At 42.7% G+C, this 18,658-nt stretch overlaps 1 protein-coding gene across 1 annotated transcript in view; it reads right to left on the reverse strand.

Annotated features, from left to right (window-relative positions):
• MARCHF3 (membrane associated ring-CH-type finger 3) overlaps nucleotides 1–18,658 on the reverse strand; it is a 137,180-nt gene that overhangs the window by 34,475 nt on the left and 84,047 nt on the right. The window contains exon 2 of the mRNA XM_025433182.3: nucleotides 170–413. Within this exon, the coding sequence (XP_025288967.3) occupies nucleotides 170–357 (188 nt within the window). The 5' untranslated portion in view covers nucleotides 358–413. The remainder of the gene's footprint in view (nucleotides 1–169; nucleotides 414–18,658) is intronic.

Consider the following 18,658-nt stretch of genomic DNA (forward strand, 5'->3'; position numbering starts at 1 on the left):
AGCTTTATACCCCATTGCTATAGAAACAGTGACAAAAGGACCTGGGCAGCACCTCCTCTCACCTGACACAAAGACCCGGAGCGCTAATTACATTCCCTTTAGCATTTTCCATCTGACAGAGAGTCCTCCAGATCAATTACAGATTCAATTATTTTAATAGTGGTGCTACCTCTGGGTGGCAAGAGTCCGCACTACTGTTGACAGCAGCTGCCCGTCCTTGGCCGAAACTTGCATGACATACTGCGGCTGCCCATTCACGAGGCTGCCACAATCCTCCACGGTCTTCACCACGGGCGCAGCCGAGCTGGTGCAGTCTGGCAACACTTCGGGCAGGTGACTGCAGCGGCTGGTTGTCATGGTAACAGACAGCAATTACTCTGCTAATGGCTTCCACATTCATACAGGATTTCCATCTAGGAGAGATCAGAAAACAGTTTCCTTGGGCAGGGTGGTTAACAGAAAATGGGGAATTACAGGCCACCCACATCATCATGTCATTATTTAACATAAATAACAGGGGGAGCCTCAACGTGGCGTGTGATCTTGTTACCATGTAATGCACGCGCACGTGCACACATGGAGCCTGCAAGAAACAGTGGACATGCTTATGAACGAGACGAGCATGTAGGTGTGCATAAACATTTAAGAGCCCTGCTCTTGGAGAGGGGAGGGCCTGATGCCTTCTGGGGCCAGATCTGAAGAGGAGATAAGCAGTTTTCCTTCTCTATGCCAGAGAAGCAGTAGGTCTTTGTTGACACTCTCTCAAAGTTACTAGATCATTATTAAAACCGTTTGCCACTCTTTCTTTCTTGTAAGGTCGTTTATTCCCATTCAGCCTCATTCTGAGATGCTAAGATTAAAAACAGGGGAAAGGGGGTGGGGAGAAAAGACTTTGGCTAAGTAGTAGCTTCTAGGACAATATTGGCCAGAATGAATCAATTAATGTCCACCTTTCTGACTGTTGCCATATCCGTGCCCCATAACACAATTTTCTACTTAATATATCTTGACAATTAACTTCCTTGAAAAACTTAACCTATTTTATTTTAGCCTTGTCTTAAATGGTTATTAATGGGAAATGATGAGTTGGGCGAACTTGTTAAATTTTTTCTTAATGGACATCACAATCAAAACATTAGAATCAAAAAAAAAAAACTAGAATCTAGTCTGTTAGCGTAATACTTAAAAATCCAGGGATGCTGCATCATCATAGAGGATCACATAGAAGAATGCAGGAACTGAGGATGGATGATACCTCCACTGCCTGTTAAAAATAATCCATTCTTAATATGGGCCTTACCTCCCTGACACATAGTCTGTCACACAGCCTGCAAGGAATTCTGTCCCTCACTGGGGTGGTGTGGGCTTCAACAGGACCTCAGATTCAAAGCACTCACTCATTGGTATGAACAAACCCCACTGCATCCAGTAATAAGTTTGGATGTAATGCATGAAAAATAGAGGTCTTTATGGAAACTCATAGGAGTTGCATCTTATTTTTGGAGATATGGCTGTTTCTCTCCAGCCTACTTGCTGCAGGCTCCAGAGCTCAACACAGCCTGGAGTCTGAAGATGGATGCAGGATTGGCCTGATGGACTGAGTCCACGTCAATAAGCAAACTGGATGGTAAAAGCCTCAAGTCAAAGGAAATCCACCCCACGACCCCAGGAGGATTTTTGGAATTCCTCAAAGGATTGTTTTCTCCTCGCTCTTTCCTCCACTTATTATATGGGACTTGACTCCCACAGGTCTGGATAACAGGATCTTCCCAGCTTCCAGAACATTGTGCATCAACTGGACATTCTTAGGATGAGAACACAGTGTCTGCAGATGAGCTTGAACGGATGCCCTCCCTCCTAGCAAGCACATGTCAGGAGGCCTGGCCATCAAGACAGCTGGACAGGAAGGGAATCTCCTCCTTGCTGCTGAGGTGTCTGGCTGGCCTTGCTCTAGCATGTTCGCATTCCTGTCGTTGGCTGCCACAAGCCCTCTCAGCGTTTGTGGTCTGCTCTCTGCTGGGATACCCTTGGAGCCTGGTGGAGGGGAGGGGGTTACAGACACCGGTCCTGGTCTGAGGTCTGATGTGGGGGCCCAGGCAAAGTTGCCTCTGCCATGGCATTGTTACAACTCTGGAGGACTTCACAACCACTAGACAGTAAGGTTTCAAGGATATGTACTGGATAATTAGGTAGTTTAGTTTTGCTTTTTAAATAGGATTTGTTGCCTGCCTGCCTTCCTTCCTTCCTGCCTTTCTTCCTTTTTACATTGTGAAAACCAGAGTGTATGTTAGAGATTGTACAGAAAAGTGCAAGGAAAACAACACAACTCACTCATAATCCCACCACTCGGATAACCACAGACTTTCTGGGTGGATGTCTTTTTAATTTTTGGCAGGGTTGGCAGAGTGGAGCTGATTTGTAGCTGAGGCCAGATTTTTTTTTTTTTTTTTAATAACTGAGTTATGGTAGCTCTCAGACCGCAGAACAAAAAGATGTTCAAAGCCCAACTTCTAAAACTGTGTGTAATCCCCCTCCCCCAGCCTGCTCTTATAAAACTCCATTGACGTGATTTTAAATTCCCATGCCTCCCAGTCACCAAGTGTAACTTCTTGGCACAGCTCTCTTGCTTCACAAGGCAGCCATAGATTAAGAGCCAGGGATACGTTGGCAGGAAAAGCAGACACAGTGACCTTCTTGCCACATGGAATCATTATGTCTGGATGCACTCTGAGAGTCTATTTTCGGGTTTTGCATAACTTCAACTCACAGGACCAAATGCTTCCTCCCTGTGCTCGATGGAACTGGAAGGAGGTAGAGGAAGAATGCACAGAGGGAGGAAAGGAACCGCGGGCTCTCAGGGGTTAGGCTACCCTAGTGAAGATACATCACGCAGGCACACAATGTTCCCCACGTTGATTCACTTGTAACCCAGATTAAGTTCTCATCAAAGAAAGTAGTTCGAAGTATATGACCTAAATCTGCAATAAAATGCCCTTAAAACAATTTTAGAAGTAGAGTTCCCTTTATGCTTCTTTTATATCTGTAATTTCACTTCTGGGCAATATACCTCATTTCATTTTTCTTCTTAAAGGCAAAAGGGATCTATATCACCAGCCATCTAATGGGCTTATTCTATTCCCATGAGTGCAGGGCAAGGAGTTGGGCATAAAGGGACAGGAGGCTCCTCTACCTTGCTTCCTTCTGCAGGTGAGCCCTGGCCACTTCTCTTGTGTCATCTCTGCAGAGCCCTGGACCCCACTTGGGACCTGTCTGATGGGACACTCCACAGTCTAGCACTCACTGAAGAACAGACCAGCCTATTTGCCAACCATCATGCACCAGAATAACCTTGAGATACCAAGACTAGCATGCACATAGTTAGTTCCCATGCTTCTAAAAGACCATGTCTTGAATTGCAAATGGGGTGGAAAGGATAATGCAGAGCACAGGCACCTGAGGTTGTAGCAGGAAGGGCTGAGTTGGTTCCGACCCCACAAACGTGGATCTAAGCATCTCCTCAGGTGAAGGAGAGAAGGGAGAACGTTCTCCCTAGTCTCAGTCAAAAGGGAGCCCAGAGGCCTTGACCAGACCCAGGGCAGGGTCTCTGCAGGCTGCATGCACCAATTGGCATCCATATGTGGCACCTGGGGCAGTGACAAATGGCCCACTGCATTTCCCTGTCTCCTTCAGAGCCACCTGGGAAAACAGTAGGCTGTTGCTGTGGATGCTAGAAAGAGCTGAGCTGTCGGTTTGCAGCCTAACTGGGCTTCCACTGATCATCCTGCAAAATTTCAAGCACCATTCAACCACTTCCTTATAAACGCTGCTGCCCTTGTGGGAAAGTAGCTTCCTAGTTCACCCAAGAATTTGGCTTGCTGGGGTTTCTCAGGACAACACCACAGTGCCGGTGGGGGGTGGCGTGTTCTCTGCAAACTTGAACATCAGATTGTACCGGTAGGACAGGTCCTTTGTTGGCCAGGCTTGACTCCTTGTATAATTGCTTTCTCAGGCTCCGAATAAAACATGATTTGGCACTGGCCACATCCAGCTGCACACAGTGAACAGTGTGGCGCTAGGTGGACGAGAGGGAGACAGCCAAAGAGGAGGGAGTGGCTAGATAAATGAAAGCCCAATGAGACACTTGTTAAGATACAAAAGGCCTGTCAGTTAAACTGTGACCCCTTTAAAGGGTAGAGTACAGGTTATACCAAAGCAAGGACCCAACCAGGCTGCAGTTAATCGTTGCCCTGTTTCTGAACAGTCTGCCTTTGGTAAGTGATTTCCATGGGAACGTGGCTGGCACCATGAGGATGTGTCCGGAGGATGTGGAGGAGGGGCGGGGGGGGGGGGGGTTCTGTTCACCTCCACTGCCCCTGGAACCTCCCTGAGGATCGCAGTTATGGGAGAAGGCTCTGTTCTCAGAGGCAGGACATCCAAGCCTGAGCCTTGGCTCAGGACTCACCAGGGTCAATCACTCGGCCTCTCAGCCTTGGTTGAAATTTCTCACATATTTGGAATAAAGGTACTAATACTTCCTGAGCCACTTCATCGGGGTGTTTGTGAGGCCTCAAAATAATACATGTGAACATGCTTTATAAACTAGAATGGGTCCTGTGCAGAGAGTTATTGCCACATTAACTTTAATTCCTGCTCTTTTTTTAGGCTGAGCTGCATTTTGTTTCTGTCTTTGAAAACTATCTTTCCCCGTGGCTGGTGAGCTTCCACCACACTGTACTTTTGGATCACGCTTGAGTTCCGATGTTGTTCCACTCCATTTCTGTTGGCAGGTGAGCATGAAGGAACCCTCTCCCCTGTACATCCACTTCTCCTCATTCTCCCCAGCCCTGTCTCCCTCAGATCCCTGAACACAAGTCCTCACTTGTCCATGAAAATGTTTAGTGAAGGCATACAATGAAAACCTGTTACTACGTTTGATAATTGGGTCTATATGTTAGAGCAGCCACCATGATCTTAGCTTATCTAGCATGTGATAGATATCCTAGAAAGTAAAATGCAAGCCACTCCCAAGTGCCTTTTCAGACCTGCTTCCATCAGAAATGCGTTTCAGTAACAAGTCAACTGTAATCTCTTAGATTTAGGACAACAAGGCTGTTTGGGGGAAGAATATGTTAGGTTGGCATCTCTGTATGGGTATACAAATTCCTATGGGGTTGAAGGTAAGAATGAGAGCGTAAGGGTATGTGTGTTAGCTGGCACTAACCTGGTCAGGCAGGCTGCCTGGCAGTGGACTGAGCAGGCCCAACCTGGAGTGGCACTCAGCAGCAAGAATGGACCTCCAAACTCTACCCTAGTAATTCCAGAAATTTTTTAAGAAGTAGGATCCGCAGGTCTCCATATGTTCTAGAAGGGTCCTCTGTCACTCCACAATCAGAGTTGGTCAACAAAGAATCAAGAAGCAAATGTATTCATTTTTTCATCCACTCCAAAAAAATTTTTTTAAAATAAATTACTGGGTATTCCTTTGAAGTTTCTGAGGGTACAGAGTCTGGCCATTTTGAATCTGGCTTTACATTTTCTGAGGACCATTCCCCAGACCCTCTAAGCGTTGCAGAGCCGTGAAGATCTGGCAACTTTCCACTAGCAGTCATGCCCCTGCTTTCTCAGGGGAAACTGCTCTAAATTTGGGGGAATGACTAGATGGCTTTGTGCTCCCACAGAGTGACACATCATTAACACTGGTCCAGGATTCAGAAGCCTGACCTTAGTTTTACGTGAGCAAATCTGCTTCAGGAAGCATCTCTCAAGTGTCCCTTAGCACTCCTAGAGGGGTTGCCCATTCTGGGAGCAAGGCCTCCTCAATGAGACCCATGTGCGGGCAGTACACATTGGTTCCTGATTGAAATGAGAGGGAAAAAAAAAAGCAATGATGCTCTGTCCAGGAACTTTCCCCTCTGAGGGAGCCTTTTAGCCTCTGAATTCTAAGAACAATCTCTGAGAATAGGAATGCTCTTTCATAGAACATTTCCCTAGCTTTTGAGGCATGTTATAACCAGACAGTGCACTGCACGCCTGATGAACTGATTTGGAGTTTCCGGAATGTTCACAGAAAATGAAGGCAGGAGGGGAATCACACACTGACCTTCCTTTCCAACGAAAATGGAGGGAATGACTAATTTCAAAACCATTAACATGTAAAAGTGGCATATTTCTTTTGAGAACAGGGCACAAAGGCTCTCCAAGGAGATGGCTGGGACACGATTACCAGCAACATTTAAGTTTTCAAAAACACGCCAAGGAGGCTATTTACTAAGACTGTGTAGCGGCAAAGTAGCTGCTTCATTAAACTTAAATAGTCTCGGCAGGGCTGTGCTTCAGACCCATGCTCCCAAATTATACGTTTCTTTTCTGGATGCTTCACTGACCTCATTATGTGGAGCGGAGAGTTTGTCATTCCAAATAAAGTGACCATCCAAGTCTTTATAAACATGTCCATCAGGCACTTCATGAGTCTGCAGACTGCAACACTGGCTGGCCCAATGGATTTAAAAAACAAAAAACAAAACAACAAAAAAACTTCCCTTTTTCTCATTATTCTCCGCCGATGTGTGCATTGTCACACTTGCAAAGCAGAGTAAGCAGGCGAAACGCTTGTTTCCAAGTATGAAGGAAGTTTTTGGTTTGGGGGTAAAGACATTTTTTTGAGGAGTGTGTAAACACTAGTGATGACTCAAGAGGAAAAAATCCAGATTAGCATAAGGGCAAGTTGGATCCGGAGAGATCCAATCACACAGTGTAGTATTTGAAAGTGATACCCAGAGTTATTTATCATTTCCCATCCACGTTATTATTTTTGTTTCTCAGCTGCAAGATGTACCAGAAGTATTGGACTAATCTTTTTTATTTTTTTTTTCATTTAAAATGACTAATTTTCTCTTCAGGCAGGTAAAATTCTCTAGTTCTGCTGAAGGCAAATCAAGTAACAATTATCATGTTTATACATATTTTTTCCCCTCAAGAAGTACTCATAAAATTAATTCGATCTTGGAGGCTATCCATTTTTTCATTTAATTTTAATTATATAGATGAAAATGGTAATTAAAAATCCCACAACTACCCTGTGCATTCAAAGACATAGCGACAGCTGAATTACACTTGTAAATAATAACTGGCTCTTGCACACACAGCCCTGCTGAGTGTGTGGAGGGGGAAGTGAGTGGGGGAGCAGAGCTCACTGATGAGTTCTGGGGACTGGGAAGCAATTGGGACACATCAGGGAAGTTGAAATGCCAAGTTTAAAAATAACAGAGAGGAAAAGGTAAAACAGAATCAGATGGTCACAGGACCTCACTTGAAGATGAAAAATAAAAATGTATCCATCCTTCAAGTGATGTTCAGCGCACCCAGGACCAAACAGCTACCTGTCTAGCTTAAGGAGAAGTGTGGAGGGTACGCATGCTGACCGGGATATCTGATAATACAGGGGATGAACACTGCAGCCCCACTGAGGACAGAATACACTCTAAGAGTCGGAGCCCCCAATCTGTTGCTACACTCATACTCATTTTCTGCCACCATCCAAGTGAATGCTGAGCATTAAGGAAGCTGATGCAGGGTTCATTCCAGATTTTACTTCTCTCATCCTCTTCTGTGCAAACAGCCCCATCCTAGGCATACAGGTTTGTTAAGTTCCTAACCACAGCCTCCCGCGTCCTAGAATCCAGCCAGCTATTGGCTTATTTTAAGCCCGGGTTCTCTGGGGCTTTCCCTGTCTGCATTTCACCTCGACCACAGGGAGGCTGCAGTCTTGCCCTTCCCCAGGGCAGTGTCCAGAGTCTGCATTCTGTCAGGTTCTGGGGGCCCAGGCCTCCCTGCAGCACCATCAGGCCCTTGAGGTCTAAAGAGACTTGGCTGCATTACCCTTGGTTTTGGCCCGAGGTAACTGAAGTCACTCAGCTTCCCAAGGAATTAGGCGAGTGCAAAGTAAGGATGGGGGCTCCCTGCATTTTGCTTTTCAGCCCTGTCTTTGTTACTAGAGAACTCCCTATCTTATGCTTCGTATTACTAGAAGCCCCTCAAATCCCATGGTTCGTTCACATGTGCTCTAGAGACATGTCAGGGTCTCTGTGTATCTTTGCATTGCTTTTGCACATGTTTGGCTTTGGGGTCAGGAGTACTCTGGGAGCCCTTAGTGGGGGCAGTGTGTGGGAGAGGGACAGAGCCCCCTGGCTTTTAACTGCCATCCAGCACTTATCAACAGAAGACAACTACTTGGCGCTAAGCCTCATTGTCGCCCCGACACTGAGGACCTGGGGTAGGTGTGTGCCTGGTACATGGAGCAGTGCTGAGGACTGCAGGGCAGCAGGTCATCCTTCAACAGCCAGGGGTCAGGGTGGGGATAAGAGGCCCCTTCCAGATCCTACCTCTGCATCTCCTTGCTACCCTCCCGTCTGCCCAAGCAAACATCTCACGGAGGCAGAATTGCTGACATGACATCTGCTTTGACAGTCTTGTGTAAATATAGCGGAAAAGCACAAAAACACCCCCCAGAATTACTTTTCTCGGCCCATAGACTCTGTTCCCTCCCTTTACACTAAACACACTCGCAAGCATCCTCATACATGCAGAGATAAACCATAGGTTCTTTTTTAGTGCTTCCCTAAAATAAACGGGTCCAAGTCTTTTAAGTCAAGATACAAACAAGCACGAGAGAAAAAAAGCAACATTTCGCCAAGGGCTGAGTTACCTAAGATCACTTTATCATACAATCCCTTCACTTCATCACTGGGTTCTTGTGCATCATGAAACTGGTGGGGAATGAGGCCTCTTTCGTACCTTCGTCATACCTACTTCAATGCAAAGCATTCAATGAACTCCTTCAAAGGGATCTCCGAGGAGTTACTTTCTCTCGTTTGAGCACGTGCCCCTTCTTCCTCTTGCTCCCTTGGCTGCCTGGCCCAGCTCACCATGCATCTATATCAGTCCTCGCATCTTACAGAGCCACCACCTGCTGGAGCATCAGCTATAACTAGACTTTTTCAGTGTGACAACTAGCCTGCTCTGTCCCTGAGCCTCCCGAGAACAGCCTAGTATCTTTAAAGCCTGTTAGAGAGGCAGGCTAGTGGCTTGCCTCTAAGTGGATGGCTTAGTGGCTGAGCGTCTTCCTCTGGCTCAGGGCGTGATCCAGGGGTCCTGGGATGGAGTCCTGCATCAGGCTCCCCACAGGGAGCCTCCTTCTCTCTTTGCCTCCGTGTCTCTCATGAATAAATAAATAAATCTTAAAAAAAAAAAAAGGAAAGAATGGGTGAGTTTCCTTAACCTTGATCCAGCCTGTTTGACAGAAGCAAAACAACTTAATATTGACACTGAATTGAATTCTTAACCAAGATAAAACAGCCAAATGTGATACCAAGGTTTACCTTTCCTTTTAATTTTTCATCTGATGGGTATTCCTTCAGAACAGACAAAAAAATATTACACTATTAATAGCAATACTGTGAGTATATTTTTCTATTTTTGTAGCACTATTCATTTTCATTCTCTAAGTGCTTAATAGATATAGTGGGTCTTTACTGCCTTCCAGGGTGAAAATAACAGTTACACCCCCAAGGAGCTCATTCATTTGCTTTATGGGCTAAAAAAAAATCTCTGGTGTGTCACAAATTAACAAAATGTTCCCGAGGACTGGGTTTTATTCTTGAATCTCCAATTTCACTAATAAATGTGAAAAATACATGTAGCCAGATAAATCCCTGGAGACCAACCACTGCGGATGCTGAAGAAAGCAAGTTATTTGAGCTAAGATCAGCATTCACTTTCACACCAGAGACTATTTGTTACCCAAATTCTCCTCCAGTTGCTTGATGTCAGGCAATGGAATTGGTTTCTAGTGATTACTGCCCCCCGCCCAATCTAATAAAATGAGTTTTTCTTTTAGAAAAGCACATCTTCAAATAAGAAAAAAAAAAAAACCAACATGAGACATTTTTGATCATCAGATAATGATCTTTTCCTAGTTACAGCTGCTTTGGATCCCCACTATCACCTCTGAGAGAGATCTGTTATTCTTTTCCTTAGTATTTTTGCCATGAAAAGTTTCAAACAGAGAGAATATTAAGTAAACTGACATATACGCCATTGTGCCAATCTGACAATCAAGATTTTGTCACTTTTTTTTTTTTTAAGATTTTATTCATTCACTCATGACAGACACACAGGGAGAGAGAGAGGCAGAGACACAGGGAGAGGGAGAGAAGCAGGCTCCATGCAGGGAGCCCGACCTGGGACTTGATCCCTGGTCTCCAGGATCACACCCTGGGCTGAAGGTGGCGCTAAACCGCCGAGCCACCCGGGCTGCCCTGTCACATTTGTTTTTTTCCCTCTTTCTCTCCCTCTATTCCTTCCTTCTTTCCTATTATTGTTTTTTAAAGGTTATTTATTTATTTGAGAGAGAGAGAGAGCAAGTGTGAGTGGGGAGGGGGGCAGATGGAGGAGAGGGAGGAACAGACTCCCTACTGAGCAGGGAGCCCATTAGAGGGCTCAGTCCCAGGACCTTGGGATCATGACCTGAGCTGAAGGCAGATGCTTAACCAACTGAGCCACCCAGGCACCCCTTTCCTATTAAAATTTTTAAGTAAATCCCAGAAATTGTTATTTTACCCCTTACATACTTCAGTATAAATTTTTAAAAATATGGACATTTTCTTATATAATCACAAAGCCACTGTCACATCTAACAAACTTACTGATCCTCTGGTATAATCTAAAACCCAAAGTATATTCAGATCCCTCCCCCTAAATCTGTTTTGGTTGGCTTATTTAAAGGATCCAAACAAGATGTAATATTTAGATTTCTCTTTAAGTACCTCTTACTTGCCACCTCCTTTTTTTCTCCATGCCGCTGTCTTGCTGAAGAAAGCCACATTCTGAATTTGCTTTCTTGTGGTATCATTTATTCTGTTCCTCTATCCCCTGTGTTTTCTGTAAGCTTATAAGTAGGCTCAACAGAGCTCAAGTTCATCTCTTAGACAACAATAGTTCATAGGTGACACTATGTCCTTCTCTTTGTGTCATATCAGTGGGCATGAATGTAATGGGCAGCTGTCCCACTTTTACTAGGTTCAAGGGATGGCAGATGATTCCTTCCATGTGACTTCCCCATCAATATTCTAATGGTCTAATGATTGCATTCATTGATGACAGTTGCTTGAAGCAATTACCTCATGGGAGGGGGGCACAAAAATCAAGCCTTATCAGTTGAACTTCCCTTCCAACTTTAGTAACAGGAATTCTGTAATGAAGAACTTTCCCTCATCAATGTGTGCAATCTGGTTATGCTGAAATCCAACTTGCACAGAAAAGACATGATCACTTCTTAATTTTTCCCTTTGATTGCCAATTTTCAGAGTAAGGAACTGGTGCCTTAGTTACAAGCTATAGCAACTGAGTTGTTTTATTATTGTTCAGATTATTCTTAAAGGTCCACCTGTTTTTACTGAAATTAAAAAAGAAATCAGACCATCACCCCGTCACTAACCCTTCTGGTATAGAGGACTGGACCTGCGATTTAAATGGACACATGACAGGCCAAGGGCATGGTCCCTGCCATCTAGCACTGTCGGTTAGATGGCCAGGCACTGTTTCCCTCACCAGCTTTGGCATCTGACTTTGTCTTTACTGTTGATAGGTCTTTCCTTAGGCCAAACACTCCTTGTAGACAGAGGCCTTCTGCACTGACTAATTTCTTAGGGAAATGAGAACAAATCTAAAATATTCCCTCTTTTGTTCACTGCAGCACAGATCACTTGGTGTCACTTGCCCCTGTAGACTTCCACTGTCATATTATTTACTAGGTACATCTGAAGGTGCCTGAAGCGCATGGAAGCAGGTAAGCGGAACCACAGTGCTTCAGGCTGACTAGTTGAGGTCACTAAGCCTGTATCAGTTGGACCTTGTCTGTGACTCATCAGAAAAGCATTCTCACCCAGTGAAGCCTGCAGGTGCCATCTGGCATGTCCGCGCCCTACTCCAGGGTTGCAGTAATGACACATTAACATGCTGGGCATGCTTCCACTGGGAGAGAAATTTGCACCGTGGGTGAAATCTGCACATGTATGAGAAACAGCTCCCTCTTCTTCTTCTCACTAATAAGGGTGAAAACATTTAGGCCACTCATGGGTATTCCCCAAAGAGGCATTTATAAGTCTTCTTTAACAATGGCTGATGTGAGTCTCTGAGCCTGACAGGAATCCAGGGTCTTTCTTTTTTGCTAAGAGCAGAGACATTTTCTGCCCATTATTTCCTTGTTTTACTGACAGGCATCTGTCAGTTAGACATTAAAACAGAGTGATAATGGGGAGATAATATGCTGGCTCTGTCCACACACTTCAAGAGGGAAGCTCTCATGAAAAATGTGTATTTTGGGAAACCTAGATGCTCATATGCCCATTTGCATTTCTATTTAGTTTGAAACTGAGTGTAGAATAGTAAAGCAGTGAGAAGAGGAATAATAGGGAGCCAGAATCAGAGGAGCTTCCTAAGTGGCCCTGTACCTGCCTGTGTGGGGATCCTGCTCTAGGCAGCTGGGGGATGGGTTAGGAAATGCATGCCACAGAGGATGAACAGCATGGAAGCTCGCCCCCCACACCTCCCCGTCTTCACTGGAACTCACGGAGAGCCGCTGAACAAGAAACTGGTAGAAAACATCTTCTAGGACTCTAAGTGGAGGACTTTCACATGTTCTGAAAAAGCGCAAATACTCTCTTTTGAAATAGAGGTGAAAAGGGAAGTGCACACTATAAATAAACTAATAAAAGCAATTCAGTTCCTACTGAGAATCTTTCTAGTAAATAGTTCTCTGTCAGAAAGTAATATTGTTACTCAGATATCTGGACCTCCAGTAGGATTTTTGGGTCCTGACTTCTTGGCTAATGTATATCTTCTAGCTCTCTCTCTCTCTCTCTCTCTCTCTCTCACACACACACACACAGGGGCTCTGTATAATAACATCTTAATTTTGTCCAATAAAATTTCAATTTATTCAATGAATGATTACATTACTATACAATGCCATCTTTACGTTAACAAGTCACCCTAAAATCTTACCATTGTGGACTTAGCCATAGAGCCTGGGGATTACAGATGTGTAATTCCTACTGCAAAGTTCTAACATGAGCATGACAGGAGGAAAGCAGGTGCCATCACATCCAGTGGCAAAAGGCAACTTGACTAGCACTAGCACAGAAGCCAGAAATCACTAGCCTCATCGGTAAGAAGTGTTATAATTTTCTTTTTCTTTTTCTTTTTCTTTTTCTTTTATTTATTTATTTATTTATTTATTTATTTATTTATTTATTTATTTATTTTTACAATTTTCTTTTTGAAAAACAAAGTGGGGGAAGTTCTTTCTGCTGCGGTGATTCTGCCCCTGTGGGACTTGGAGTTGGACACTTTTGGTTTGAATTCTGGCTCTTCCATCTACCAGTTATGTCTCTTCGTGCTGGGAATAAAATGGCACCCATTTTATATTGGAGAACTCAATGAAATAATGTGTGTAAAGTGCCTAGCATAGAGCTTGGCACACAGCAAACACTACCAGCTGCAGTTATTGGGCCAGGGCCACAGCAACTTCAGATGTCTCCAGGGCACAAGACTACTTTCAGTATTTCTATTCAAGCCAACAGATGTTACAGTACTGACATTAATATGGACAGCCACAAAGTGTCTTGACAGGCAGAGTGGGGAAGCAGAACAACAACAAAAACAACTCATGATCTTAGGAACCAGGCACATGGTTTTGAACACTGGCTTTGGCCCCCAGTTACCAGAGTTTAATATTGGATGAATTACTTAGCTTTCCTGCATGTCACTTTCCCCATCTGTGAAAAAGAGACAGTGACTTCCTTGGTGCCTCCTCTGTGGGTACCCATTCAGTGGTCTTGGTCATTATTAGAATGTTAATCTGAATCTCTAGCAAGGGACAGTTGGGCCTGACGAATCCTGCCACTAGATGGTGTGATCCTCAGCTGGGGCAGATGGACCAGAACTTGCCAGGGGAACACTAGGTTGAGATAGAACACACACACACACACACACACACACACACACACAGAGCCATACTAGGAATCTAAAGAAATTAGGTATTAGTAGAAGGTGAAGTGTGCAGAGAGAATTATCTTAAAATACAGCATCAATAGGATACAGAACACAAAACCATGTCCCTTTGTTTTTGCTGGAGGACAAATATGACAGTCTAGGGAGGGCCAGGTGGGTCAACTACCACTCTTGGAACCTTCCCTTTATCCTCCATGGGTTTGTCCATGATCCAGGTACCATTTTACCACCAGAATGAGGTAACTACTCTGAAGCACTTAGTATAGACACAGAAGAATGAATGGTCCTGTTCTTTTCTGGGGAGGACATGTCTTTGTACTTTCCTGACAACAAAAGGGGAAAATAAAACAGTCTGTTATTTCAATACTATCTGTTGATGCCAATCCTTCTAAAACCAGGCACTCACTTTATCTCGTTTACACAGCACCCAGCACAGGCCCTCTTAGATGTTTACTAGGTACACGAGGGAGAAATGAACATTCTTTTAATAAAACAGGGATATACAGAAGGAGAGATGTGCAACTTTTTGGGTCACAAGGATCTGGGCACTTGCAAGAGGTTGAATACACTGCATCATGCTTTTTATTAAGTCCTACTTTCAAGGTGACATAAAATATGCGTCCCATTTGCTAGGGGAGAAAATGCAACCCAAGCTCATCCACGATGACAGTGTGTACGGATGCAAATGAGGCATGCTGATTTCTCTAGCTTGGTCTGTTCATAAATGGACTGATTTCGTGGATTTACAAATGATGATCACTATGGTAAATTCAATAACAGAATTTTCTGCTCCAAATGTAGCCTTCTCTTCAGTATCTTTTTACAGCCCTTAAGTGGTTTTTGATGTACACAAAACTAAAAGCTTGGAGAATTAAAAATTACACATATAATGAAGATGAGTTCCTAGGTGAATTACCCATTATTGTGGAGGTTTTTGGATAGTTTCATTAAAAAGAGTAAAAAGGCCATCTAAAGATACTTGTGTATCTACAAATGATTGTAAAGTCATTCCCTTTATTTCTTTCCAACTCCCCTAAGCCTCTTTTATTAGTTTCAAGGAATAAAGCTCCAATCTGCTTCAGTAAACTGCATTATTTTTTAAACTACAAAAACATACGTGGTTTCTCTACATGAGCAATCTTCTTTAATGGCAATGCAATCATTGGGAAGACCACATTAAAAGGCATACTTTATAGATCTTTCCTCTACCTTCTAGCTCCTCTCTACCCTCTTCTTCTTTTTAAATGATATTAAGACCCGATGCTTTAAAATTTTTTTTAAATTTTAACTTTAAAAATTTTAACTCCAGTATAGTTAACATACAGTGTCATATTAGTTTCAGGTGTACAATATAGTGATTCAACAATTCCATATATTACTCAGTGTTCATCATGGTGAGGGTATCCTTAATCCCCATCACTTATTTCACCCATCCCTCCCACCCACCTCCCCTCTGGTAACCATCCATTTGTTCTCTAGAGTTAAGACTCTGGTTTTTGGTTTGTGTCTTTTTTTCTTTGCTCATTTGTTGTGTTTCTTAAATCCCACATATGAGTGATATCAGATAGTATTTGTCTTTCTATTTTTTTCTTTAAAGATTTTATTTATTTACTCATAAGAGTCAGGGAGAGAGAGGCAGAGACATAGGCAGAGGGAGAAGCAGGCTCCCTTTGGGGAGCCTGATGCAGTACTCGATCCCAGGACTCTGGGAACATGACCTGAGCCAAAGGCAGATGCTCAACCACTGAGGCCACCCAGGCATTCCTGTATTTGTCTTTCTCTGACTGACTTATTTCACTTAGCATTATATTCTGTAGCTCTATCCATGTTGTTGCAAAAACACCCAATACTTTTTAACAACTGCCTGCATATAATGAGTACTTAAAAATATTTGCTGACTTATTAATGAATAAATGAATTCACTATCTTGATATTAAATTCTGGATCCAGGTTTAATGTCATCCAACACAGGACTGACACAAATCTCTTAGAAGTACAATCCCTCCTATCTGACTTAACTCCTAAGCAGTCTAAAACCCCTCTGCTACTTAATGGTTTTCTACAACTTATTTTTTTCCTTGAATCTTGAATAATCCTTTTTTTGTGTGGAAGTTTGTTTTCTTTTTTTAAAGATTTATTTATTCATTCATGATAGACACACACACACACACACACACACACACACACACACACAGGCAGAGACACAGGCAGAGGGAGAAGCAGGCTTTGTGCCGGGAGCCCGATGTGGGACTCGATTCTGCGATTCCAGGATCATGCGCTGGGCCAAAGGCAAGCGCCAAACCGCTGAGCCACCCAGGGATCCCCAGAAGTTTTTTTTTTTTAATTGAAGTACAATCTTGAATAATTCTTTTGTTCATTACCAAACTTGAAATCAGGTTCCCCTATGTACAGGTCATTTAGAAAAATTAACAGGCAGACTCTAAGTTTGAATTCAATTTAAACATGGCTAGCAAATATCTCTAAAACAACTTCAAATTTCTCTTCTTACTTGCCCATATGAATGGTCTCCTTAAGGTGACATGCAGGATGTTGTTTAAAAGATTAAATAAAGAATGAATGAATATATGAATAAATGACTAAATGAATCCATGAAGATGCAAAATACTTCAAAGGTAAAGCAATTCCCATTTTCGCATAAATTCAGAATACTTTGAAAGTGCAGGGAAGGAGGATCTTAAGCACAAAGCTCTCACCTACTAAGGCCCAGGTTCGATTTGCTATGTGAGGCAGAAGCATGATGAAAGCTGTGTGTTTCTGGAACCCTGACTTGGAAATCATGGACAGATTTTTTTCCCATGGTGATAAAATGGCTGGTGATAGTTGAAATGGTACTATTACTTCCCTATTTGGAAACACTATTAGGCTTTTATGAGCTGGTGTTGGAATCTTCCCATCATGTAACTAGGTTTCTATTTGTCACAATATAAGGTGTTCACAAGTTGAGGAAGGCTGTCCCTTCTGGTCCTGAATGATAGGAAGTAACAAAACCACCAGAAATAGCTACCATTGTGAAGAAAAAGAATTGTTGCTATTCCAGAGTCACCTACAGCAAATGGTTGGGACAGATAGGCAGGCAAAGGTGGCACAAGAGTGAGGGTGTGATGGTTAACTTTATGGTCAACTTGACCAGGGCACAAGGTGCCCAAGATATTCGGTCAGATATTATTCTGGGTGTTTCTGTGAGGTTATTTTTGGATGAGTTCAACATTTAAATCGACAGACTGAGTAAAGCAGATTGCTCTCCCTGATGTGGGTGGGTCTCATTCAATAAGGTGAAGACCTGAATAAAGCAAAAGGTGACTCTTTCTCTTGAATGAGAAGGAGTTTCTCCTGCCTGACTGCCTGGGAGCTGGAACTTCAGTGTTTTCCTGCCTTTAGATTCTCACTGAAACATTGGCTTTTCTTGGATCTCAAATCTGCTGGCCTCTGACCTCAAGTTTACATTATTGGCTCTTCTGGGTCTCCAGCTTGCCAGTTCACCCTGCAGATCTTGAAACCTGTCAGCTTCCATAATCATGTGGGTTAATTCCTTATAATAAATCTCTATTTATCTATGAATCTATTATCTATATATTATTATTATCTAGCTATTTATCTACATATGCATCTATTATCTATGTATCTATCACCTATTATCTATGAATATATTATCCTGTTATCTATCTATGTATCTGTTATCTATCACCTATATATCTATTATCTATGTATCTATATATTTCTCTATGTATCTATTATGTATCTGTCACTTATCTATTATTTATCTATCTATCCATCACTTCCTATCATATTGGTTTTGCTTCTCTGAAGAACACTGGACTATACAGCAGGAAACACCAAAAAGCTGATAACCTAAAAAGTATATATGTACATACATGTAAATGTAGCTTTAAAATACATAAAGTAAAATTTAAGCAAATTCTCAACTATCTTCTTGGTGATGCTCAGGCTATGTAAACAGTCATCCATGATCCTTGATGACACATTCAGAGAGTGGGTGACTGGGGTGTGTTGGATAGAGATGACACATGCTCTCCTCAGCAAGGGTGATGAGCCCTCACACATGCTGAAAGCAATTTGGTGGTTTGCACCAATAGTCTTAAAATGGTTGTACCTTTCTTTTTAGGCGTCTTTTTTTAGGATATAATGTTTGAGCCTTTTCTTTAAGGAATCCATTTTAGGGACATAATCAGAAATGCAAACAGGAATGTATGCATATTCCACGCTGCTCTTTTATATTGGGTGATGTTCCTTTCAAGTAGTACAGACAACTGTCCAACAGTTGGGAAAAGGTTAGGTAAATATATCCACTTAATGGATTATTAGTGGGGCCGTTAACATGACTTTTATAATAAATGTTTACTGGTACTGGAAAATACAATATAAGCTTCTAAAGCTATGTAAAAAAAGTAGGATATGTAAATATTTATATCTATATTTTCAAGCACCACAGGGAGAAAGACGGTGTATCAATATGCGGACTGTGGTTCTCTGTAGGTAATAAGCAATCTTATTTTACTTTTATTGTTTATGCTTTTTGTATTTTCCAAAATAAAATATATTTTTATCA

The sequence above is a fragment of the Canis lupus genome, chromosome 11 (assembly GCF_003254725.2).
Source record: "Canis lupus dingo isolate Sandy chromosome 11, ASM325472v2, whole genome shotgun sequence".
Lineage (NCBI taxonomy): Eukaryota > Metazoa > Chordata > Mammalia > Carnivora > Canidae > Canis > Canis lupus.